The 25643-nt window shown below is 37.7% G+C and overlaps 1 protein-coding gene across 2 annotated transcripts in view; it reads left to right on the top strand.

Moving 5' to 3' along the window:
* Window positions 1–25643, top strand: part of LOC125662391 (uncharacterized) — an 84644-nt gene that overhangs the window by 22228 nt on the left and 36773 nt on the right. Inside the window, exons 1-3 of one of the 2 annotated variants that reach the window (XM_056146656.1) lie at window positions 7983–8607; window positions 20908–21074; window positions 23295–23466. In XM_056146656.1, the coding sequence (XP_056002631.1) occupies window positions 8343–8607; window positions 20908–21074; window positions 23295–23466 (604 nt within the window). In that variant the 5' untranslated portion in view covers window positions 7983–8342. Of the gene's footprint in view, window positions 1–7982; window positions 8608–20907; window positions 21075–23294; window positions 23467–25643 lie in introns of those variants that run through there. The other variant, XM_048894595.2, reaches the window with a different exon arrangement.

Genomic DNA, 25643 nt, shown 5'->3' with positions numbered 1-25643 from the left:
GTGAATTGACAATTTCTTACTCATGAATTTAAAGAGATGTTTTCTGATTTGTTTGATTTAAATATTTTTTTATTTATTTTTAATGGCATGGGAATTTGATGATAACTGGGGTTTCGTTTTTTTGTTTACAACAATGTTCATGGATGTACATGCCATAAAATCAAGTGTTCATTGTTACGCTATTTTATACTCGGAGATCAATGCTACGCTATTTTATATTCAGAGATCGACGCTACGCTATTTTATACTCGGAGATCACCGCTACGCTGTATAATACTCGGAGATAAACGCTATGCTATTTTATACTCGGAGATCAACGCTACACTGTTTTATACTCGGAGATCAACGCTACGCTATTTTATACTCGGAGATCAATGCTATGCTATTTTATACTCAGAGATCAATGCTACACTGTTTTATACTCAGAGATCACCGCTACGCTATTTTATACTTGGAGATCAGTGCTATGCTATTTTATACTCGGAGATCAACGCTACGCTATTTTATACTCGGAGATCAACGCTACACTGTTTTATACTCGGAAATCAACATTATGGTATTTCATACTCAGAGATCACCGCTACGCTGTTTTATACTTGGAGATTAACGCTACACTATTTTATACTTGGAGATCAATGCTATGCTATTTTATACTCGGAGATCAACGCTACCCTGTTTTATACTCGGAGATCAACGCTACGCTATTTTATACTTGGAGATCAGCGCTACGCTATTTTATACTCGGAGATCACTGCCACATTAATTATTATTATTTATAAAAAGGATTATTGATTTTATGTTTTGGTTCTTTGATTGTTTTCATGATTTTTTAACCTGTTAACAGATTCATGAAATTTAATGCCCATAAATCTTTATGAAACTCACAGTAAATTATGTCTTTATTTGTATTAGGGTCATTCCAAGCTTCATTAAGCCTCCCTACAGCCGGCCCCCATGCAATGCCCACAAAACTTCATATCCTCCCTACAGCATGTGATAGCCCGGTGTAATGCCCACAAAATTTCATAGTCTCCCTACAGCATGTGATAGCCCGGTGTAATGCCCACAAAATTTCATAGTCTCCCTACACCATGTGATAGCCTGGTGTAATGCCCACAAAACTTCATTCTCTCCCTACAGCATGTGATAGCCCGGTGTAATGCCCACAAAATTTCATAGTCTCCCTACACCATGTGATAGCCTGGTGTAATGCCCACAAAACTTCATTCTCTCCCTACAGCATGTGATAGCCCAGTGTAATGCCCACAAAATTTCATATTTTCCCTACAGCATGTGATAGCCCGGTGTAATGCCCACAAAATTTCATATTCTCCCTACAGCATGTGATAGCCTGGTGTAATGCCCACAAAATTTCATAGCTTCCCTACAGCATGTGATAGCCTGGTGTCATAGAGGCCTCCTCTTCATCGCTCTTCTTCATCTGACATCCCTAACATGATAAGCAGTCCTCTGAATTACCGCCGTACTACAAAATAATTATGCCTCATTGAATTGTTTTCTTGACAAAAACATCCAACACAAAAACCAATTAATTAGATTGAAAACCAGGAAGATGCGAAGGACACTCAGTATAAGTAGCTGGAAATTTCTCCTCGTTTTGTGAATAGTTTATTGACATCAAAGGTTCCCATGGCAACAAGGGAAAAAAAAGGAAGAAACCCCCCTCAATTGGCTGTGATAAGGCTGACAGTCTAATGCTTTAATGGGCCCAGAATTGAGTTAAGGGTCATATTTATCAGTGAGTGATGCCTAATGCTATATTTGATAGTTCTATGGTCTGACATGAATATTTTCTGTTTTTGTCTTAACATGCCGAGTTCTTCAATGAAATAGGTTGTGTGTAGTAATTTTTAGAATTAGCAGATCACATCCAGGGAGAGAGGGAGTTTAGAGATTTATGGAAAAGCCCTGACATTGAAATTGTGTAAGATTGATTGTTTTGTTATTTTAAACATTGGAAATTACCAGCATGCCTGGCCTTATTTTGAAATAGAGTGGTTTGGATAATTTCCGTGAACGTTGATGAAAAGAAATCTTGTCGTTATCACCGGTGGACAATTCTTAGTGTTCATTGTGTGTACAGGTACACGGTAATGCTTAGTGTTCATTGTCAAATATTGAGTCGGGGATGGTCCGTTGAATTTACTTCAGAACATTGTCAAATATTGAGTCGGGGATAGTCTGTTAAATTTCCGGTTTTGTGATGGAGCATGTTGTCACATGAGGAATTTGTACGTACAATGGAATTCAGCTTCTGTGGTGAGTAAAACAGACCAGTTAGATGTACAAGCTACGCATCGTTACATTATTAGATTATAGATTTAGAGCTACGCGTCGTTACATTATTAGATTATAGATTTAGAGCTACGCGTCGTTACATTATTAGATTATAGATTTAGAGCTACATGTCGTTACATTATTAGATTATAGATTTAGAGCTACGCGTCGTTACATTATTAGATTATAGATAGAGTCCAATTTTGGGTCAATCACGAGCGGGGTTACTCTCATTAAAACAATACTTTTATTATAAGTCTCTGTGAGTAAATGGCATTTTTATACGTCCGTCAAAGCTATATGGCATTGTCCACAAGTCCGTCTGTTGATCCGGACCTTACAGACCAAACTGTAAGCTCCAGGATATTACAACTTGATACATTTGATCACCATGATGAGAGGAAGATGCCTTTTATTTTGCAAGGTCAAAGATCAAGGTCGTAGTATCAGTTAGTATGTAAACCTTGTAGGCAGAATACAGACCGAACTATTGGGGCTAAGACCGTCGAACACATACACCTTATGCCAAGTGGAAATATTACACAGACAGTACATGCTTTGTCTGTTTTTAGGATGCAAAGAAAGTATGTCACACCCTGATGATTGCTGATATACAAAGAAAGTATGTCACACCCTGATGATTGCTGATATACAAAGAAAGTATGTCACACCCTGATGATTGCTGATATACAAAGAAAGTATGTCACACCCTGATGATTGCTGATACTACCTGAAGCTGAGTTCAACAAGTCATGGTGTAAGAAAAACACCCAATATATTTTAGCTTTTCACGGGCATTTTATGTATGTACCAATGGTGATACTTTTGTTTAAGATTGTAGTGGACATTAACATTTTAATGAAATTAAGAATTTTTTGGCTCTCTCTCTCTCTCTCTCTCTCTCTCTCTCACACTTTCTTTCTCTCTCTCTCTCTCTCGCTCTCTCTCTCTCTGTCTCTCTCTGTCTCTCTCTCTCTCTCACACTCTCTCTCTCTCTCTCACACTTTCTTTCTCTCTCTCTCTCTCTCTCTCTCTGTCTCTCTCTCTCTCTCACACACTCTCTCTCTCTCTCTCTCTCTCTCTCTCTCTCTCTCTCTCTCTCTCTCTCTCTCTCTCTCTCTCTCTCTCTCTCACACACACACACACACACACACACTTTCTCTCTCTCTCTCTCTCTCTCTCTCTCTCTCTCTCTCAGTTTTATGCATTGCTACATGTTGTCGGCTCACTTTCACACTAGTTGGCACTGTATACGTTCAGTGTATTTTGGTTACAATGCTGGATTTTCATTAGCTGTAGTTATCATATTCTAGACTAATGCAACTGTTTTGTAATCTTCATTTTGATTGGCTAATGTACTGAGGTTTGAGTTGGTTAAATATGAGCATTCCATGAAGCTACAATTTTGTAATCTTCATTTTGATTGACTTATGATAAAATTAATTATCTTGTGACAGTTAATGCTGATTTAACGGCTAGAAACATCGTTTTACCTGTGACTGTTAATCATCGTTTTACCTGTGACAGTTAAACATCGTTTTACCTGTGACAGTTAATCATCGTTTTACCTGGGACTGTTAATCATCGTTTTACCTGTGACAGTTAAACATCGTTTTACCTGTGACAGTTAATCATCGTTTTACCTGGGACTGTTAATCATCGTTTTTCCTGTGACTGTTAATCATTGTTTTACCTGTGGCAGTTAATCATCATTTTACCTGTGACTGTTAATCATTGTTTTACCTGTGGCAGTTAATCATTGGTTTACCTGTGACTGTTAATCATTGTTTTACCAGTGGCAGTTAATCATCGTTTTACCTGTGACAGTTAATCAAATCTATTGCTTTATTTATTTAATGAGGATTGTAAACAGCCCTAGAGCTAGGAGTAATGCTGGGTTTGTGATGACTTGATGAGCTAGGAGTAATGCTGGGTTTGTGAGGATTTGATGAGCTAGGAGTAATGCTGGGTTTGTGAGGATTTGATGAGCTAGGAGTAATGCTGGGTTTGTGAGGATTTGATGAGCTAGGAGTAATGCTGGGTTTGTGATGACTTGATGAGCTAGGAGTAATGCTGTGTTTGTGAGGATTTGATGAGCTAGGAGTCATATGCTGGATTTGTGAGGATTTGATGAGCTAGGAGTAATGCTGGGTTTGTGAGGATTTGATGAGCTAGGAGTAATGCTGGATTTGTGATGACTTGATGAGCTGGGAGTCATATGCTGGATTTGTGAGGATTTGATGAGCTAGGAGTAATGCTGGATTTGTGTTGACTTGATGAGCTAGGAGTCATATGCTGGATTTGTGAGGATTTGTCACTACCTTCTGTTTGTGTTAATGGTAAAGCTCAGTTCATACAAACAGTAAATCGACATGAATGATTGTCAATAACAAAATAAGGAGCTACTGTTACTTGTAAGTTATAGCAGAGTGTGTGAATTTGAATATCACTGGTTGTGGTAGTTCATTGGTTACTATAGAGTGTTTGCTTCGTAACCGAGAAATCGTGAGTTCGAGCCCCACTCGTATCATGACCGCGTCAAACCTATAGTAGTAAGATGTAAACATGGGTAGTGATTGCTCCTTCCCAAACCCTCGGCGTTTACAAGTCAGAATCATGGGTCTTTCGAATATGACCTTTAAAAATGGAGGTCCTAGCTGTGTCGCGGCTGGCGTTGAAATGCTAATTTAAAGACCCTCACTGCTACAGTCCTGCTAAAGAACCCTCACTGCTACAGTCCTGCTAAAGAACCCTCACTGCTACAGTCCTGCTAAAGAACCCTCACTGCTACAGCCCTGATAAAGAACCCTCACTGCTACAGCCCTGAGTGTTAAGCATAGGTCTAAATTCATGGTATTTCACCTACAGCTGGAGATGTCTCAATATGAGTGAAAAATTCTCAATAGTACATCAAACATTCTATCAGTTAATATGATACTGTGTTATAGTAAAGTGAAGATGTATATCAGTAGTCAACCAATCTAATTAAAATCCGACTTCTTAGATCCGTGGCGCGTACTCTGAGTAAGAATGTGTGAATATGTATATCAATAGTCAACCAATCTAATTAAAATCTGACTTCTTAGATCCGTGTCGCATACTCTGAGTAAGAATGTGTGAATATGTATATCAATATAGTCAACCAATCTAATTAAAATCCGACTTCTTAGATCCGTGGCACATACTCTGAGTAAGAGTAAAGATATTAATGTGTTATTTCAGCTATTCCGAGCTTTTGTATTCAGCTATTCCAAGCTTTTGTATTCAGCTATTCCGATCTTTTGTATTCAGCTATTCCGAGCTTTTATATTCAGCTATTCCGAGCTTTTATATTCAGCTATTTAGAGCTTTTGTATTCAGTTATTCAGAACTTTTGTAATCAGCTATTTCGAGCTTTTGTATTCAGTTATTTAGAGCTTTCGAATTCAGCTATTCGGAGCTTTTGTATTCAGTTATTTAGAGCTTTCGAATTCAGCTATTCGGAGCTTTTGTATTCAGCTATTTAGAGCTTTTGTATTCAGTTATTTAGAGCTTTTGTATTCAGCTATTCAGAGCTTTTATATTCAGCTATTTAGAGCTTTTGTATTCAGTTATTCAGAACTTTTGTAATCAGCTATTTCGAGCTTTTGTATTCAGTTATTTAGAGCTTTCGAATTCAGCTATTCGGAGCTTTTGTATTCAGTTATTTAGAGCTTTCGAATTCAGCTATTCGGAGCTTTTGTATTCAGCTATTTAGAGCTTTTGTATTCAGCTATTCAGAGCTTTTGTATTTATGCAGCTATTCAGAGCTTTTATATTCAGCTATTTAGAGCTTTTGTATTCAGCTATTCAGAGCTTTTATATTTAACTATTCAGAGCTTTTGTATTCAGCTATTCCGAGCTTTTGTATTCGGCTATTCAGAGCTTTTTGTATTCGGCTATTGACAACTCATTGTTTTTTCATGGTGGTCGTGACAACAGAAGGAAGTTTCTGATTCCAGAAATAGTGTATTCAGTGACTCATCACAAACTTTTAAGTGACCATGAATTATTCTCAAACTCTTAAGTGACCATGAATTATTCTCAAACTCTTAAGTGACCATGAATTATTCTCAAACTCGGTCAAAAGATGCATCAGATATAAAACTAGGTCACTGGGTAGCGTTCTGGCTATTAGAGCTATCGGTGTAATGTTCATGTCGTGGTGACAGAACCGATGACAGTGTGACCCGCTTTGATGTATCGTGGCATTGTCTGACAGAGGGTCGGAATTTCATCATCAGTGTCGTATATCTGTAAAGGTCACTAGAGACTTGGACTGGAGTGTAGGCCCGTGCTTCATTATCAAATGATCTAAGCCCAGAAACAAACCTGTTTGTATATCAGTCAATCAATTTCGGGGTATATTTTTCCATCAACACTGTGATGTTCTGATGAACGACCCCGTGGTCTGGAGGGAGTTGTGCTTGTTTATTTTAATTTCTCCAGGCGACGCTCTTCTTTCATGACTTTCGCTGATAAAAGTGAATGTTTTGTATTATGGAATGTTGAGGGGTGAAATGGTTGCCTTTGTTCTTCAATTTATAGCATTGTTCGGTGTGAGGATTTTGTGAATTGTTTCTTTGTCTGCCCACATTGTTGTATGGGTTCAGTTGGGAGGCTGAGGTCGTGTTCTGAGCCTCGGAGCTTACTATGTAAAGAGAGAGTGCATTTTCTACAATGCCATTATTGTGATGATTACTCAGTGTTCCTGACATTAGTGCATCTCATACAATTGTCACGGACAAAGTGTTGCTAATCATCAGGAATTTGTTAATCATTCTGGAATATTTACGGAATATTTTGGTTCTGAAAAAAAAGGGATGCAATTTTAGGATAATTTCGAGGAAAAAGTGTTTGATTTAATTTTCTGGGAGTTGCAGAAAGGTGACAGATTTTAGATAGTATCTTTTGCCGTATTGTTACATAAAAGTCAATACAGGGGATGAGAAGAAAGGCTGGACTGCCCGCTTGGGTGATGTGATCATTTTGTATTGTGTAGGGGAAAAAAACATTACAACATTGATTCTACAGCAGATAAAAAAGAGCTGTTATTATCCGAGAATTAATAGAAACATTCTGCTGTTTTAATCTGATTTATGCAGGGGAATCAAAATGTACATGATGTTTCAATGCCATACAATTGAACTACACATCTGTAACAGTCGCCAAATGTAGGAATAGGTAAAAAAAATATTGTTCTGAATCTCAGAAGATCTCGTTAATTTTTAATTGTCATCCAAATAGAATTCAATTATAGAAACATAATTATGGTGGAACAGGGCATTAATGAAAATTGATAGTCTTTGCAACAAATGCAGACAGATTTATTGAAAATTGATATGGGATCAGTGGCTTTCCCTGAGGGACACCAATAATTAGGTGTTATGTGAAAGGAGAACAGTTAGCATGATGAAAAATTTATGAACAAATTGTATCATCATCATTTATCTAACCGTTGGGAATATTTGTCTTCAATATTTCACTAGGAGTTTCCCTGCACAAGTCGTTACTGTACGTAGAATTAATTTACTATCCTGAGAGACAGACACACAAAAACAAACTATTTTCGCAATGACTGCATTGTTTTTGGATGAGTATCGTGTTTATTTTGAGTGTTAGATTACATAATGAATTTGTAATTTAGCAGAGAACCATTTAGTTTGGGAATTTCTTTTGGAGAGAACAATTGGATTTACCAAATTCATCAGGTCAATGTTAAACAACATTAAACTGCTGCTACTGAACGCTCAATGTTTGACTGCTGCTTGTGTTCCGCACGGAAGCAGTGTGTTGAAAGGAGGTTTTAAGAGGCTTTTCTTCAAGTGCTTAACTTTGAATGGAACTCTATAATCTCGACAGAACTGTTACTATAGATAGAACTTTTTTTTTCAATCTTGTGTCACAGTGAAGCAGTTTAACTCTTGACAGCAGGCAGTTTAGTTACATCAACAAAATTTTACATTCATCTCGATATCTGATTCGATAGTGGAAAAAATATTCCTTTCAAAGGAAAAAATAAAGTGATGAAGGAATCGAAGCGAGGCATGGGTAGCCTTGATTTTGGGGATGCCCTAAACCTGGAACTGCAGAAGCTTCAGCGACAGAGGTCAGTGAGGTCGTCGTCCTTAGAAGATCGAAGGTCGTCGTATTCTCAGCGGTCGACCTCCACCGTCGCGTCGCTAGACGCGGGAAAATCGTCCTCCGTGGTTGCGCTCTCCGATCAGAGGACGCAGAAAATCCCTCTTACGCTGTCACACTGGGACTCAGTAGATCAGACATGCAAATTAGGTAAGGTCAAAGAGGTCATTTAAGGTCACTCAGGTCAATTGTAGAAATTGACCTGTATGTTTATTTAGAAATCCCTGTAAGGATGACTGTAATAGCTTGTATTTGAGGTTGGTTAATTGAGTTGATTATAAATAATTTTGCTCCCTTGATGTTAGTGGTGCATGATTAGAGCACTGTTGAATTCGGGGAGACGGTGTATTTCCATGTTATTGTAGAGTTTTGTTGGGAGACGGTGTATTTCCATGTTATTGTAGAGTTTTGTTGGGAGACGGTGTATTTCCATGTTATTGTAGAGTTTTGTTGGGAGACGGTGTATTTCCATGTTATTGTAGAGTTTTGTTGGGAGACGGTGTATTTCCATGTTATTGTAGAGTTTTGTTGGGAGACGGTGTATTTCCATGTTATTGTAGAGTTTTGTTGGGAGACGGTGTAATTCCATGTTATTGTAGAGTTTTGTGGGGAGACGGTGTATTTCCATGTTATTGTAGAGTTTTGTGGGGAGACGGTGTATTTCCATGTTATTGTAGAGTTTTGTGGGGAGACGGTGTATTTCCATGTTATTGTAGAGTTTTGTTGGGAGGCGGTGTATTTCCATGTTATTGTAGAGTTTTGTTGGGAGGCGGTGTATTTCCATGTTATTGTAGAGTTTTGTTGGGAGACGGTGTATTTCCATGTTATTGTAGAGTTTTGTGGGGAGATGGTGTATTTCCATGTTATTGTAGAGTTTTGTGGAAATGAGGTCCCTTTTGCTTGTTAGTTGGTGTTTCGTACTGAAATATGAAAAAAAAAAGATAGTGTGCATCAAATCAACAGAAATAAGATAAATCAGACACTGTTCAGATCAGTTTATTATATAGAATCTGTAGGTCAGTGTGAGGGAGATAGCACCGTAATGTTGATATGTGTGTAAATGTTAGAAGAAAATATTTACCAGCCATGATTGTTATAGTTGTTAATTCCTCTTAATGGACATTTAAATTCTGTGATATGCTGACAATTGAGTTTTTGAACTTATCACTGGACAGTGGTTAGTCTGAATGCCAGTCAATATTTTTATATCAGCCTCGGGGATTTTACTGAGGACGGTACAGTGGTCAGTGAATATGCCAGTCAATATTTAATTATATCAGCCTCGGAGATTTCCAATCATTATCATGAATTTGTCTTTGAAAAAACATCGCAGGGGGTCATAGGGACTGATTAATTTAAATTAAATTAATCAGTAAAGCAGAATTTCAAAGTTTATAAACTCTGGGTTTGAATAGTTATTTGTAATTATTTATTGGTGTGTTGCGTGGTGTTGTTAGATGATATTTAAGTCAATGTTTTTAAATATTTCTGAATAATAAATAACTTCTCCAGCACCTGCTGCTTGGACCACATTTAGTGTACCTTGTTCATTATGCTGTTTTGTGAGAGAGGATTGCGTGGGTGTGAAATATTTTTTGGTGACATACTCATTATCGGATATTTTAGAATTTTACTATGTTGCGATTTAAACTTGCGACAGGTTCGCACATTACACGGATATCGGCTTCTTGTCAGGGAAATAAAAACGTGGAATTTGTGGGTATCTTTTGATGGAAGGAACTTTATAGATCTGCATTTGCAGTGGTTTTAGGCCTATCTTTTAATATGCGTAATGAATATAATTGTCACATATTTGTGTTTATCTGTGCATCTCTCCATCTGTCTGGCTGTTCGACTGTCTGTTTGTCTATCTGTCTGTCTGTCTATCATATCCACAACTTTGACCTTGGTCTGTCTATCATATCCACAACTTTGACCTTGGTCTGTCTATCATGTCCACAACTTTGACCTTGGTCATACAGAGACCTCATATTCAGTGATTCGTTTATATAACCACATGTCACATAGATTATATACAACCACATGTCACATAGATTATATATAACCACATCTCACATAGATTATATATAATACTCCGTTTTCCACACTTTTTTTCTATCAGTCATGCTTGGAGATGCATTATGTACTCATTTGATATTATGGTACAATTGCTTTACCATGACAAGTTACAGACCAAGTTCAAATCTTGTTCTGGTCCATTGACAATCTGACTAAAGTACAGACCTCATATATTATTATATATATAATATAGGTCTGTACTTTAGTCAGATTGGGTCCATTGATTATTTGCTGAGTTATGCCCCTTGGACTTGGAAAATAAATGCCATTAATACTCAGTTTTCTGAACTTTTTTTCATCGTACTTTCAGGTCCTCTTTTGGTATTTTTATATCATTACTACAGTAACTCGATCCGTAGAGTTGATGATCATGTTGAGTTATGGTAGCAATGATATATTGATATTATTCTTCAATACATGTTTACCCGATAATGAATATAACTAGATAAACATACTGTGAAAACTGTTGATAATTTTTTTGATGATTTTTCACAAAAACGTTGTGTTGATGCTTTGTGACATCATCAGCTTCAGAGAGACATGATCTGGAGTCAGCTAGAACAGTGTGGTAATCCAGAGAGTCCGGTCATCATTGATTTTTCAACATTTTTCAAAAGCGTCCTGTAGCTTTCCAAATGGGAAAAAATATCAACATTTTGATCAAATTGGGAAAACATATATATAGTCATTATCATAAATATGCTAAATATATCATATCAAACAAGAAATCAAACACAAATTGATGTCATTCTTCTTTTATTTTACATATTTAACTTTCTTTTCTTTAAGTTCTTAAAATTTTCAACTATTCTTTCTGAATCAACTAAGTCAAGAATTGATGCGTCTTTGTCATGTCATACATAAACAACTCACATTGAACTTATTCTTTATATTAACAAATACGTTTTTCGCCCGTTTTTATTATTGGGAAAAGTGCCAGTTATATTAGGGGGAATTTGGTAATTTTGGGGAGAAGAAAGGGCCAATATTCAGACCTAAAAGGGTCTTAAAAAAATCACTGGATGACACTGAATTAACAATATCAAAATGTGGATTATATGGGATTAACATATATGGGATTATCTAAGGAAATGAAGCTAATTCTTGCCTATGTTGTACTTATAATTTAGCCTAACTCGGTGAACTTTGTCTCTATTTCATAGAAGGCCTACAACCTAACAGTGCTGCAATGTAATTGTCATGGGTTGTCAGGTGGGCGTGTCCCCATACCAAGTCATATTATGTCAGGTGGGCGTGTCCCCATACCAAGTCATATTATGTCAGGTGGGTGTGTCCCCATACCAAGTCATATTATATGATAGAAACGAATTTCTTTTAGCGTGCTCAGCCAATGACATTGAGTATTGTTACAAATAAAATGAAGTTAGTGAATGGTGTATGATAATAATTAATGGCTAATATTGTCATAATTACTAATGGCAAATTTTCCTCTCAGGGCATGATGAACAGAGAGTAAGGTAAAAGTTTGTTCAGAATTAATCAATTACTGCAAAACCTTTCATGCTGACAGCAGGATACCATCCAATGTGTGTGTGACGAGCAATGAGATTTGAGATCCCCCTCCACCCACCCCACCCCACCCCTCCTCAGATCACATTTTAATATTTGTTATTTACATGTGTCATGATAATGACATTCTTTTAAGGAGATACTCTACATTGTCATAATGGCTAACTTCCTTTGAAAACATGGAGGAAAATAAGAATATTAGCATTATTTGTATATTCATTTCAAAAATCGTCGACTAGCTGAGCAGGCAGTAGCTCAGTAGGTTAGCACGTTGACTGCTGAACTGTAGATCGCGGGTTTGGGTCCATCAGGGATTTTTTTTTGAAAATTTCGGATTGCTTTTTACTAAAACTGCATTTTTTGACTAAATGAAGTGAATTTGAAAGTTTTCAATTTCAAAATATTGTTGTACATATAATCCTCCACTTTTCATTCATATTGAATTTCTCTGGTGTAGCATATACCTCCTTAAGATGACCAGTCTATGTGAGTCCACCAGTGTATGGTCAGATTTTGTTCTGAATCGGAATAGATATATCATGAAACTTCCTGACATCAGAATGCCGCCCAATTTATCACTGTAACTGACACCCCTCTATTCTGTCACAAGAAAGACGATGTATGTTTCTTTACTTTTAATGGCAGAGAGACAACCTCCAGGGAGGGTAAAATACTGTAAACAAAAATAAGATCCTATTACAACAGGTTCTGCACAAAAGATAAGTGGCATGGTTTATAATAAACATGTAATATGTTATTCAGAACATATCTACACATTTCATGCTAAAGATATCAAATTTCAGTAAATCAAGAATAACATGCACCAAAAGCTTTACAAAGTTATCAAAAATCTTGAATTCTAAATACACACACTAGAAGACTTATAAAAATATTGATACTGATATGTGAAAACTTAAATGTAATCATCACAACCTTTGAGAAAAAATTTAAACTGTGAGCAATTTACACAGAGCGATTTACATATCGAACACGTGAAAGGTCAATATATAGTACGTTCAGAAAATAAGCGAGCGTGCCCCATTTACACAGAAAGAAAAAATAACAGCAATGAATAACATCATTAAAGATCTATCAGAGATAAGATAACCATGAAATATCAATTAATCAAATTTAGACAAAATAAACTACCTACATGTCATGATATACTGGCTGCTTATCACATCGGGGTCAACAAGTGTACAATAACAAATATGCGTATGCATTCTTAATATGACTTGCATTTAACATAAAAGTTAATAAAGAGATTAAAAACTTACACTTTGGTGCCATGAAGTTGTGGAAAGTTGGAAGTCAAAATGCATGAGTACGGGTACCATGCCGTGAACGTGCTGGGAGCTTTTTGTAACATACAAAACAAAACCAATCCCGGACAAATATAAAAAAAAAAAAAAAAAATCCGGAATCCAGCACACTCCCCTCCTGATTTTTATAAAAAAATCACTACATCAAATTCAATATGCTAAACTAGCAAAATCATACATACATAATACATAAAATCAAATATCAGTCATTATCCATGAAAATTGAGTCACTAATCATCTGAAGATACCAACAGGACAAGATCGACTACGGGTCGAACGAACACACAAATCTTGTTTTCCTTATAGAGTTTGATTTCCACTTTCCTGACAAGGAAATCGTCACTTGGAAAAAGTTTCGTCACTATTGCCATAGGCCACATGGATCTATGAAAATCCTTCTCTCTTCCAAGAACAATATCACCGACATTCAAGTTCACTTCTGGCTGCTTCCACTTTCTCCTGACTTGAAGAGATGAGATATACTCTTTCGTCCATTTCGACCAAAATTCATCTGCTAGACCCTGAACCAGTTTCCATTGACTACGTAACATATCCTTGGTCCCAAACTGTGGAAACGGGCATGTATCGTTTTGACCTTTCTTGTGAGTCAACAACACTGAGGGAGACAGAATTTCTGGGTTTTCTGGATCTGTTGAAATGGGCAGCAACGGACGAGAATTCACTATCGCTGAAACTTCAGCCATCAAGGTCACTAATGAATCATGAGTTAGTTTATTCCTATCTTGCATGAGCATGTTATCCAGAATCCTCCTACAGGTCCCTATCATACGCTCCCATGAGCCTCCAAAGTGAGAGGAATGAGGAGGATTAAACTTCCAGGAAGTTCCATAGGTTTCTAGAGTTTTTGCGATTCTTCCATCCTCAACAAATTCTGCTTCAATGCCCAAGTCCTGAATTGCACCCACAAAGTTAGTGCCCCTATCTGATCGCAATAGTTTTATGGGTCCACGAATTGCTACAAAACAGCGGTAGGCATTGATGAGTGCTGCACTGCTCATCTCATCTACTACTTCCAAGTGAACTGCTCTTGAAACTAAGCAAGTGAATAAAATTGCCCATCTCTTTTGCTGAGCTGATCCACCTCGAGTCTTACGCTGGAGAACTGACCATGGTCCAAATGTATCAAGACCAACAAAGGTGAAAGGTGGTCCAGGAGATAATCTGTCCTCCGGAAGATCTGACATCTTTTGAAATAGAAATTGTCCACGACACTTTCGACAAGTCACACAATGACGAATAATAGAGGACACAAGTCTCTTACCGCCAATCACCCAATAGCCCGATGCACGGAGAGCTCCCTCTGTCATGTGTCTGCCCTGGTGATGAATTTTACCATGAAAATGTCGCACTAAGAGGATAGCAATGTGATGGTCTCGGGGAATGATCACAGGCTGAGTGTTGATGGAAATAGCCTTTCCATGTTTCAATCGTCCTCCAACTCTGAGAATGCCATTTTCATCTTGTACAGGAGCAAGAGGAAGAATTTTGGATTTGTTTGACAAAGAACGTCCAGTTTGCAAAGAATTGATTTCATCACCATAAACTTCCTGTTGTACTAGTTTCACAATAAATTGTTCCGTTTCAGCTCGTGTGGGTTTGCTCTCATTGTGAAGTTTCCTAATGAATCCTTTCAGAAACATGATAGCTCTCACTAAACTGTTCCATGACGAGAAAAATGAAAATCTCTGAACCCATGTTTTGTGGCTGATCACTTTCATTTTGTTCACTGATATTTCTGGGCGGACCTCAGTATCCTCTTGAGGATTTACAAGCTGAAATTCACTAGATGGTAATTGTACATGTATGTCATTGCGCAAAAGGTCTGGACCCGTTAGGTAGGTTGAATTCACCAAGTCTTCTGCATTGATACGTCTCGTTGCAATGTCAGCAGGGTTACTGTCTGTTGGAATGAAGTACCACTGAGTCGGAGAACTAGCTGCTCTGATCCTATTCACCCTATTGGTGACATACACATAGAACCTCCGTACCTCGTTTGACAAATACCCCAACACTATCTTGCTATCTGTGTAATAGTAGAAATCCTGTGAGGGGATGTTCAAATGCTCTTTCACCAACTCTGCAACTGCAATGGATAGAACTGCTGCGCAGAGCTCAAGGCGAGGAATGGTATGACCATGAACAGGTGATACTTTTGATTTGCCCAGCAAAAATGAAACATCACTTCCCTCATCTGATATCAGTTTTAAGTATGCTACCGAAGCTATTGCGTCCTTAGATGCATCACTGAAGATATGAACCTCTCTACGCAAAGCTTCATGAAATGAAATTGCAGAATATTTGCGAGAAATTTGAAAATTCTGGAGATGCACGAGTGATGTGATCCACCGTTCCCATTTCGATTTCAATTGAGGCGGTAACTCTTCATCCCAATTTACAGGTCCTGAGACTGACATCATTTCCCTGAGAAGCAATTTCCCATACAAAGTCATGGGGGCTGCAAATCCTATGGGATCAAACAGACTATTGATCACTGATAACGCACCTCTACGGGTATAGGGTTTGTTTTCTGTCGACGCTCTGAACACAAATCTATCAGTAGAAATGTCCCATGATAATCCTAGACTGCGCTGAATTGGCGGAGTGTCAGATCCAAGATCCAATTCCTTGAGATCTGCTGACAAATCATCTGATGGGAAATTCTGTAACACAGTTGTGCTGTTCGAGACAATCTTATGCAAACGCAACCGTCCTCCAATTTCTAACGCTTTCTGTGTGCGCTTCATGAGATCAATTGCCGAGTCAGGATCTGGACAAGAAATGAGTCCATCGTCCACATAAAAGTTTTTACAGACAAAATCTCGGACATCACTGTCTGCATTCTCAACGGATTTTCTGAGACAAAAGGTTGCAACAGATGGAGACGGAGAGTTTCCGAAAACATGGACTGTCATCCTGTAGTCCATCAACGGTTGTGAAATGTCATTATTTTCGTGCCACACAAATCGTAAATAATTGCGATGAGTTTCGTCCACCTTGAAGTTGTAAAACATGTGCTCCACGTCAGCTGTAAGAGCTATAGCTTCCTTCCGAAATCGCAAGAGTACTCCCAATAAATTATTGGTTAAATCCGGTCCTTTCATTAATACGTCATTCAAAGACGTTCCCCTGAACACTGCTGACGAATCGAAGACGACTCTAACTTTTCCAGGTTTCTTGGGATGATAAATTCCGAAAAACGGTAGGTACCATTGTTCACTAAGTGTTGGCAAAGGTGGTGCTACCTCAGCATGACCGTTTTCGAACATTTTTCCCATGAATTCAACAACGTGTTTCTTCTTGACTTCATCTTTCTGGAGTGAACGGTCTAATGATTTAACACGCTGCAAGGCTTGAGTTCTGTTGTTAGGCAACAGCTTTCTATTTTCGCGAAAGGGAAGTGGTGCAGTCCAGCGATCATCACAGTCCTTCGTAACCTTACTTTCCATTAGACTTATAAAAAGCTCGTCTTCCACTGATGGACCAAGCCTCTCATCCTGTGGCGTTTTCTCGAAGATCGAGTTTTCTTTGATGGTTAACGTGTTAACACATGGTTCCAGATAGGTTGCTCTACCATTAGCAAGAATGTGAGTTTTGCTAACTGTGATTGTTTGAACAGATTCACGTCCATGGAGAGCTCCAATACAAGATTCACCAACCACAACCCAACCAAGAGGTAATTTGTGAGCGTAGGGTAAGTTATCACCGCCTAACCTCTGATCCACAACATGGTGTGCTTGTATAACGTCACGACCTATCAAGAGTTCTATGTGTACACTGTCATCAACTGGTGGTATGTACGATACCAAATCACAAAGATGAGGAAAGTTTTTCACTACTTCCGGAGAAGGTATTTCATGTCTATTATCGGGAATGTCTGAACACTCGATAAGAGACGGAATCTTAATCCTGACACTATGATCTGCGGACTCAACAACATAATTGTTGCCTTTTCTGCCAGTCGCGGAAACTTTCCCTGAACAGGTTGATAAAGTGAAGTTTATGTGTTCCGAATGATCATCAAAGTTGTCAAACAGTTCCGGTTTTCCAAGGGAGTAATTGCTTTGATCGTCGATCAATGCGTAGACCTTGCGAGCCTGCATGGGTTGGTCCTCATTGTAGACATACACTTGTAGAATTTTTGCGCATGACTTGCTACAAATTTTGTCAGTCCCACAAACCTGTGTACATTTTGTATTAACACCGGTCCGTGACTCCCCTCCATGCCGATTGTCATCTTCTGTAAGATTCTCATCCTTGTTATGAGAGGGTTGCTGTACATTTTGAACACGCAATACATGAAGTCCAGTCGGGTGACTTGTCTGATTACAAACATCACATCGGATAGTCTCTTGGCATTTGTTCTTGGTGTGTCGTTTCAAACTGCAGCAACGGAAACAAAGTTTGTTTTTCTTTAGAATCTCCATTCGCTCTTTCATGGGTTTCTGACGGAAAGTCCTGCACTGATTCAAATTGTGGTTTGTGTTGTGCACGGGGCACATCAATTTGTCCTCAGCTGTAGAGTTTGTAGAAAGTTCCGTTTTCCTTGCGTTCACGCGAATTTGGGGTTGATTATTTGCTGACTGTTTCTGAGAAGATAGTGTGCTAGTGTTGTACTGAAAACTCGGGTCAGTGCGCCATTTTGCCATGTCGTAGATGAAGTTGACAAAATAACTGAACGGAGGAAATAGCATTCCATGTTGATTTTTGTAAGTATTGGCGCGAGATGACCACTTTTCTTGTAGATTGGTCGGCAAGCGAGATACTATTTGGTTTACTCCTGTGGATGAATCATACATTGCAAGCACTGAAGAATAGAGCGGGTTGGCCTTGACACACTGAATTTCACTCAAGAGGTCGTACAAATCATAAAGTCGTTTGCTGTCAGCCGGAGTGTTTGAAAGCTTTGGGAAGTTCGTAAGTTTGTTTCGTAAGCACGCTTCTATCAATTCAGGACTGCCATACCGAATGTCAAGTCTATCCCACAATTTGTGTAATGCATCCACGTGATTTCCTGCACTGGCCGTTTTTATGCATTCAGCCTGCCTGGATGAATCTGGACCCAGCCATTTGATCATGAGATCCAGTTCCTCTGATGGTGTAACTGCAAGTTCTAACATTACAGCTTTAAATGTTTGTTTCCAAGACAAATATTGGATGGGACTATCATTGTATTTAATGAGACGCGAAAGCACTACATCTTTTCTGGCCATCATCCTAGTCATTATCTGACAAAGTTCAACCTGCGAATTGTCTACATGTGGCATCATATTGACTGATGTGTAGCGATTACCGTATTGTGATCCTGAGGTTTGAGTAGTCACCGGATTTGGCTGAGACGGTAAACTCGAATATGGCACAAAGGTAGGCGTTTGAGTAGTCACTATAGAATTTGCCTGAGATAGTATACCCGAACGCGGCATAAAGGTTGGCACTTCAGTATTTAATAAGTGATTCGGCTGAGGCAGTATGCTCGAATGTGGCACAAAGGTTGGCGCTTCAGTATTCAATAGATGATTCGGCTGAGATAGTACGTCTGAACGCGGCGCAAAGGGTGGCGGCAAATCATACACATGACTTGTTTGTGATGAAGTTGCAAGCAAGGGACTAGAGTGTACCATGGTTTGCGTTGGTTGATATGCTGTACGCCAATTTTCATTCATAGGTGTGGAACATAAATTTGCCAATGTCGATAAAGGAACAAATGTTTCACTAGACTGCATAGATGTTTGCACAGTTGACGTGAATGCACTATCAGTGAATTGCACACGAGGTCGCACAGCTGATGTGAACGTGCTATCAGTGGACTGTACAGGCGGTTGCACAGCGGATGTCAAAGTACTTGTAATTGCTTGCACAGGTGGCTGAACAGAAGTGTTAGTGGAATTCACAAAATGTTGTTGAATAAATTCACTTGTCCTTGCTTGTCGAGCTTCAGTAATAGATTCTGTTTCTATATCATCTAACTGTTCTGCATTTTCCATCACATTCAGTGCTGATTGTAAGGCTTCGGTTTCTTGTTGGATTTCAAGTAGACTGATTTCCGCTTCCAATGCTGCCTTTTGGGTCATAATGGCAGCTTGTTTCTCGACGTATTTCATTTTCACTTTCGCAGCCTCAAGTGCAGCTCTTTTCTGAATAATCGCAGACTGAGTAGATGAAAGGATTGATCGGCCTGATCCAGATTTAACGCTTTGTCTGTCACAGCTAGGATCTTTTGTTGCAACTTGTGTGCGTTGAGTGAGAACCTCGGTAACAGCCCTCGTTACATTATCTCTTAATTTCAAATGTGAAATCCTTTCTGTTTCGCTTTCAACTGATCTGTGTTTTACAAGAAAGTCAACATAATGATCTGAAAGTCTTTTAAAATCACCACTAGCTTGTTTTATCTGCTTATGTACCATCTCTGCATCCGATATTTCTGGATATTCCTGAAGAGTGGATATTAGGACATCAATTTCCTTTTGAATATGTTTTATTTCCCGATCATATTTCCTGCATCTGTCCATGAACAACTCGGCTCCAGCCTCTGTGAGTTTCCTTTCCCGTTCCATAGCCATGTCGAAGTTATTTTACTATTCTGTCACAAGAAAGACGATGTATGTTTCTTTACTTTTAATGGCAGAGAGACAACCTCCAGGGAGGGTAAAATACTGTAAACAAAAATAAGATCCTATTACAACAGGTTCTGCACAAAAGATAAGTGGCATGGTTTATAATAAACATGTAATATGTTATTCAGAACATATCTACACATTTCATGCTAAAGATATCAAATTTCAGTAAATCAAGAATAACATGCACCAAAAGCTTTACAAAGTTATCAAAAATCTTGAATTCTAAATACACACACTAGAAGACTTATAAAAATATTGATACTGATATGTGAAAACTTAAATGTAATCATCACAACCTTTGAGAAAAAATTTAAACTGTGAGCAATTTACACAGAGCAATTTACATATCGAACACGTGAAAGGTCAATATATAGTACGTTCAGAAAATAAGCGAGCGTGCCCCATTTACACAGAAAGAAAAAATAACAGCAATGAATAACATCATTAAAGATCTATCAGAGATAAGATAACCATGAAATATCAATTAATCAAATTTAGACAAAATAAACTACCTACATGTCATGATATACTGGCTGCTTATCACATCGGGGTCAACAAGTGTACAATAACAAATATGCGTATGCATTCTTAATATGACTTGCATTTAACATAAAAGTTAATAAAGAGATTAAAAACTTACACTTTGGTGCCATGAAGTTGTGGAAAGTTGGAAGTCAAAATGCATGAGTACGGGTACCATGCCGTGAACGTGCTGGGAGCTTTTTGTAACATACAAAACAAAACCAATCCCGGACAAATATAAAAAAAAAAAAAAAAAATCCGGAATCCAGCACACCCTCCCTCCCCCCCCCCCTCTCCTCCCCACCCCTCAACCCCTCTCTAATGGTATTACATTTCATATAATGACTTCCTTTTTCTTTAAGATGGCCCCCTGAGTTTACACGAGTCCACCATCATGATGAATGAAGATACGGGGCAGTCTCCCCACAAATCAGGAAGTCAGTCAATGGAAGACCCTTCCCAGAATTCCACAGAACAAATGAACGGACAGGTCAACTTTGATGAGATATGTAATGTCAAAAACCTCAAGGTATGTTTTACTAGAGGCATATATAACAGAGATTAGCAACTTCCTCAACTCTCATATCATCTCACGGGTCCCCTGTTTTATCTCATGTAAAGATGCACACACTGACTCGCGAGTCCCCTGTTTTATCTCACGTAATGATGCACACATTGACTCGCGAGTCCCCTGTTTTATCTCACGTAAAGACGCACACACTGACTCGCGAGTCCCCTGTTTTATCTCACGTAAAGATGCACACACTGACTCGCGAGTCCCCTGTTTTATCTCACGTAATGATGCACACACTGACTCACGAGTCCCCTGTTTTATCTCACGTAAAGATGCACACATTGACTCGCGAGTCCCCTGTTTTATCTCGCATAAAGATGCACACACTGACTCGCAAGTCCCCTGTTTTATCTCACATAAAGACACACACTCTGACTCGAGAGTCCCATGTTTTATCTCACGTAAAGATGCACACACTGATTTAAATTGCGTATACTAGCTTAAGAATGAAAGAAGTCAAGTTCAAATCTTCCAAAGCCTATCTCTAAAAATACTCAATATTTTCAGAAGATGTTTCACTTTAATGATGGTGAAGTATTGAAAGGTGACACAAGATCCAAACTCAGAAAAATCGGTGAAATTTCAGAAAATGTTGTGGTTTCCCTACTTTTGTTTTATGCCCTCAAGGTCGAAGATCTTGTCTATCATTTTGTCTGAAATGTTAAACTTGCTAATAACTTTTGAACACTAAGTGCTAGAGCTTTGATATTTCACATGAGTATTTCTTGTGACAAGACCTTTCCGTGGGTACCAACATTTTTTATCCTGTGACCTTGACCTTCGAATTTGACCTACTTTTTGAAAAATTTAGCGTTGCCAATAACTTTTGAACAGTAAGCTGCTAGAGCTTTGATATTTCACATGAGTATTCCTTGTGACAAGACCTTTCCGTGGATACTAAACCTTTTGACCTTGGCATTTGACCTACTTTTTAAATTTAACATTGGTCTTAACTTCTGAATGGTAAATATTAGAGCTTTCATCTTGCACATGAGCATTTCTTGTGACAAGATCTTTCTACTGGTACCAAGATATTTGTCTCTGTGACCTTGGCCATCTTTGGAATTGGCCATTATCTGGGGGTATTTGTGTTTCACAAACACATCTTGTTTGTTAATAGTATATTTATTGATCATAAAATCGTTTAAAAATTTGTTATGTTCGATCCAATTTATGAGAAGAGTGAAATAATCTTAAATCGGCATCAGTTTATCTAACCAATTGATAGGAATTCGTGATTTATAGGTGGGACCGTCACATATTTTGGGTGGTAAACCTGCCTCCGCACGAGTTGCTAAATTACCTGTTATATGTACTATCATTTAAATTCATTTAAATTCGTGAGGGTAAATTTTCGTGGATTGTTGAATTTTTACGGGTTCGTGGGGACGTAATCTCGTGGATTTATGTATTTGTAAGATTATTAACTCCAGAATGTAATTATGATTCTTTATTCGTTGAGGATGTAAATTCGTGGGTGAGGGGTACCCACGAAAATTGAGCCACCATGGATTCTAATGATTCCACAGGATGTCTCTAGTTTTATACCTGCATCTCCAGAAGATTAGATATTTCTTAGTGGACTTAAAAGAGGAAATATTATTTCAGTCATAATGATTTTTTTTCCTTTTTGATATTTACCATTTTCAGATATGCAAAGTTTTCTTAGAGGAAATTTATTTTTCTTTTTTGGTTGATGGGGTGGGGTGGGGGATCATGCAAGCAGTGGTGTACATGTATGTAGGGTTGTATTATCCCGCATCAAGCATTGTTATCAGAAGGAGGTCAAGGTCATCTTTAGAGGTCAAAGGTTAATAGAATTTTGAATAGATATAGTTTGTCAATTTGCATATGAGGTAAATATATTCCCTGTAATTATTACAGAAATCAAGAATTTAATATGTAACTAAGTATCGAGTAATTTAATATGTAACTAAGTATCGAGTAATTTAATATGTAACTAAGTATCGAATAATTTAATATGTAACTAAGTATCAAGTAATTTAATATGTAACTAAGTATCGAGTAATTTAATATGTAACTAAGTATCGAGTAATTTAATATGTAACTAAGTATCGAGTAATTTGATATGTAAATAAGTATCGAGTAATTTAATATGTAACCAAGTATCGAGTATGATAACCATGGAGACACATATCATAATGCTATTTTTAGGATGAGGAAATACTTCCAAGAGTCGCAGAACTTGTCCAGGCTCTGCGGGGATTAGATGAATATGACCGAGGGGATACGATGAAAATCCTAAAGAGTGTGGGAGACACATACTGGAGTTACAGGGCCATTCGGAAAAAAATCGGCAATATTCTCGCTGACGAGGGATTCGCAGGTAAGTAACGAAGTGTCTAATCAATGATTGTAGTGTGTGACATTAGTAATGATTGTAGTGTGTGACATTAGTAATGATTGTAGTGTGTGACAGTAATGATTGTAGTGTGTGACATTAGTAATGATTGTAGTGTGTGACAGTAATGATTGTAGTGTGTGACATTAGTAATGATTGTAGTGTGTGACAGTAATGATTGTAGTGTGTGACATTAGTAATGATTGTAGTGTGTGACATTAGTAATGATTGTAGTGTGTGACATTAGTAATGATTGTAGTGTGTGACATTAGTAATGATTGTAGTGTGAGACATTAGTAATGATTGTAGTGTGTGACATTAGTAATGATTGTAGTGTGTGACAGTAATGATTGTAGTGTGTGACAGTAATGATTGTAGTGTGTGACAGTAATGATTGTAGTGTGTGACATTAGTAATGATTGTAGTGTGAGACATTAGTAATGATTGTAGTGTGTGACATTAGTAATGATTGTAGTGTGTGACAGTAATGATTGTAGTGTGTGACAGTAATGATTGTAGTGTGTGACAGTAATGATTGTAGTGTGTGACAGTAATGATTGTAGTGTGAGACATTAGTAATGATTGTAGTGTGTGACATTAGTAATGATTGTAGTGTGAGACATTAGTAATGATTGTAGTGTGAGACATTAGTAATGATTGTAGTGTGAGACATTAGTAATGATTGTAGTGTGAGACAGTAATGATTGTAGTGTGTGACAGTAATGATTGTAGTGTGTGACATTAGTAATGATTGTAGTGTGAGACATTAGTAATGATTGTAGTGTGTGACATTAGTAATGATTGTAGTGTGAGACAGTAATGATTGTAGTGTGAGACATTAGTAATGATTGTAGTGTGAGACATTAGTAATGATTGTAGTGTGTGACAGTAATGATTGTAGTGTGAGACAGTAATGATTGTAGTGTGTGACATTAGTAATGATTGTAGTGTGAGACATTAGTAATGATTGTAGTGTGTGACATTAGTAATGATTGTAGTGTGTGACATTAGTAATGATTGTAGTGTGAGACAGTAATGATTGTAGTGTGTGACAGTAATGATTGTAGTGTGAGACATTAATGATTGTAGTGTGTGACATTAGTAATGATTGTAGTGTGTGACATTAGTAATGATTGTAGTGTGTGACATTAGTAATGATTGTAGTGTGTGACAGTAATGATTGTAGTGTGTGACAGTAATGATTGTAGTGTGAGACATTAATGATTGTAGTGTGTGACAGTAATGATTGTAGTGTGAGACATTAATGATTGTAGTGTGTGACATTAGTAATGATTGTAGTGTGTGACATTAGTAATGATTGTAGTGTGTGACATTAGTAATGATTGTAGTGTGTGACAGTAATGATTGTAGTGTGAGACATTAGTAATGATTGTAGTGTGTGACATTAGTAATGATTGTAGTGTGAGACAGTAATGATTGTAGTGTGTGACAGTAATGATTGTAGTGTGTGACATTAGTAATGATTGTAGTGTGTGACATTAGTAATGATTGTAGTGTGAGACAGTAATGATTGTAGTGTGTGACAGTAATGATTGTAGTGTGAGACATTAATGATTGTAGTGTGTGACATTAGTAATGATTGTAGTGTGTGACATTAGTAATGATTGTAGTGTGTGACATTAGTAATGATTGTAGTGTGTGACAGTAATGATTGTAGTGTGAGACATTAGTAATGATTGTAGTGTGAGACATTAGTAATGATTGTAGTGTGAGACATTAGTAATGATTGTAGTGTGTGACATTAGTAATGATTGTAGTGTGTGACAGTAATGATTGTAGTGTGTGACATTAGTAATGATTGTAGTGTGAGACATTAGTAATGATTGTAGTGTGTGACATTAGTAATGATTGTAGTGTGTGACAGTAATGATTGTAGTGTGTGACAGTAATGATTGTAGTGTGTGACATTAGTAATGATTGTAGTGTGAGACATTAGTAATGATTGTAGTGTGTGACAGTAATGATTGTAGTGTGTGACATTAGTAATGATTGTAGTGTGAGACAGTAATGATTGTAGTGTGTGACATTAGTAATGATTGTAGTGTGAGACAGTAATGATTGTAGTGTGAGACATTAGTAATGATTGTAGTGTGAGACATTAGTAATGATTGTAGTGTGAGACATTAGTAATGATTGTAGTG

The sequence above is a fragment of the Ostrea edulis genome, chromosome 8, assembly GCF_947568905.1.
Source record: "Ostrea edulis chromosome 8, xbOstEdul1.1, whole genome shotgun sequence".
NCBI lineage: Eukaryota > Metazoa > Mollusca > Bivalvia > Ostreida > Ostreidae > Ostrea > Ostrea edulis.
This window is presented reverse-complemented; position numbering and strand designations above follow the sequence as displayed.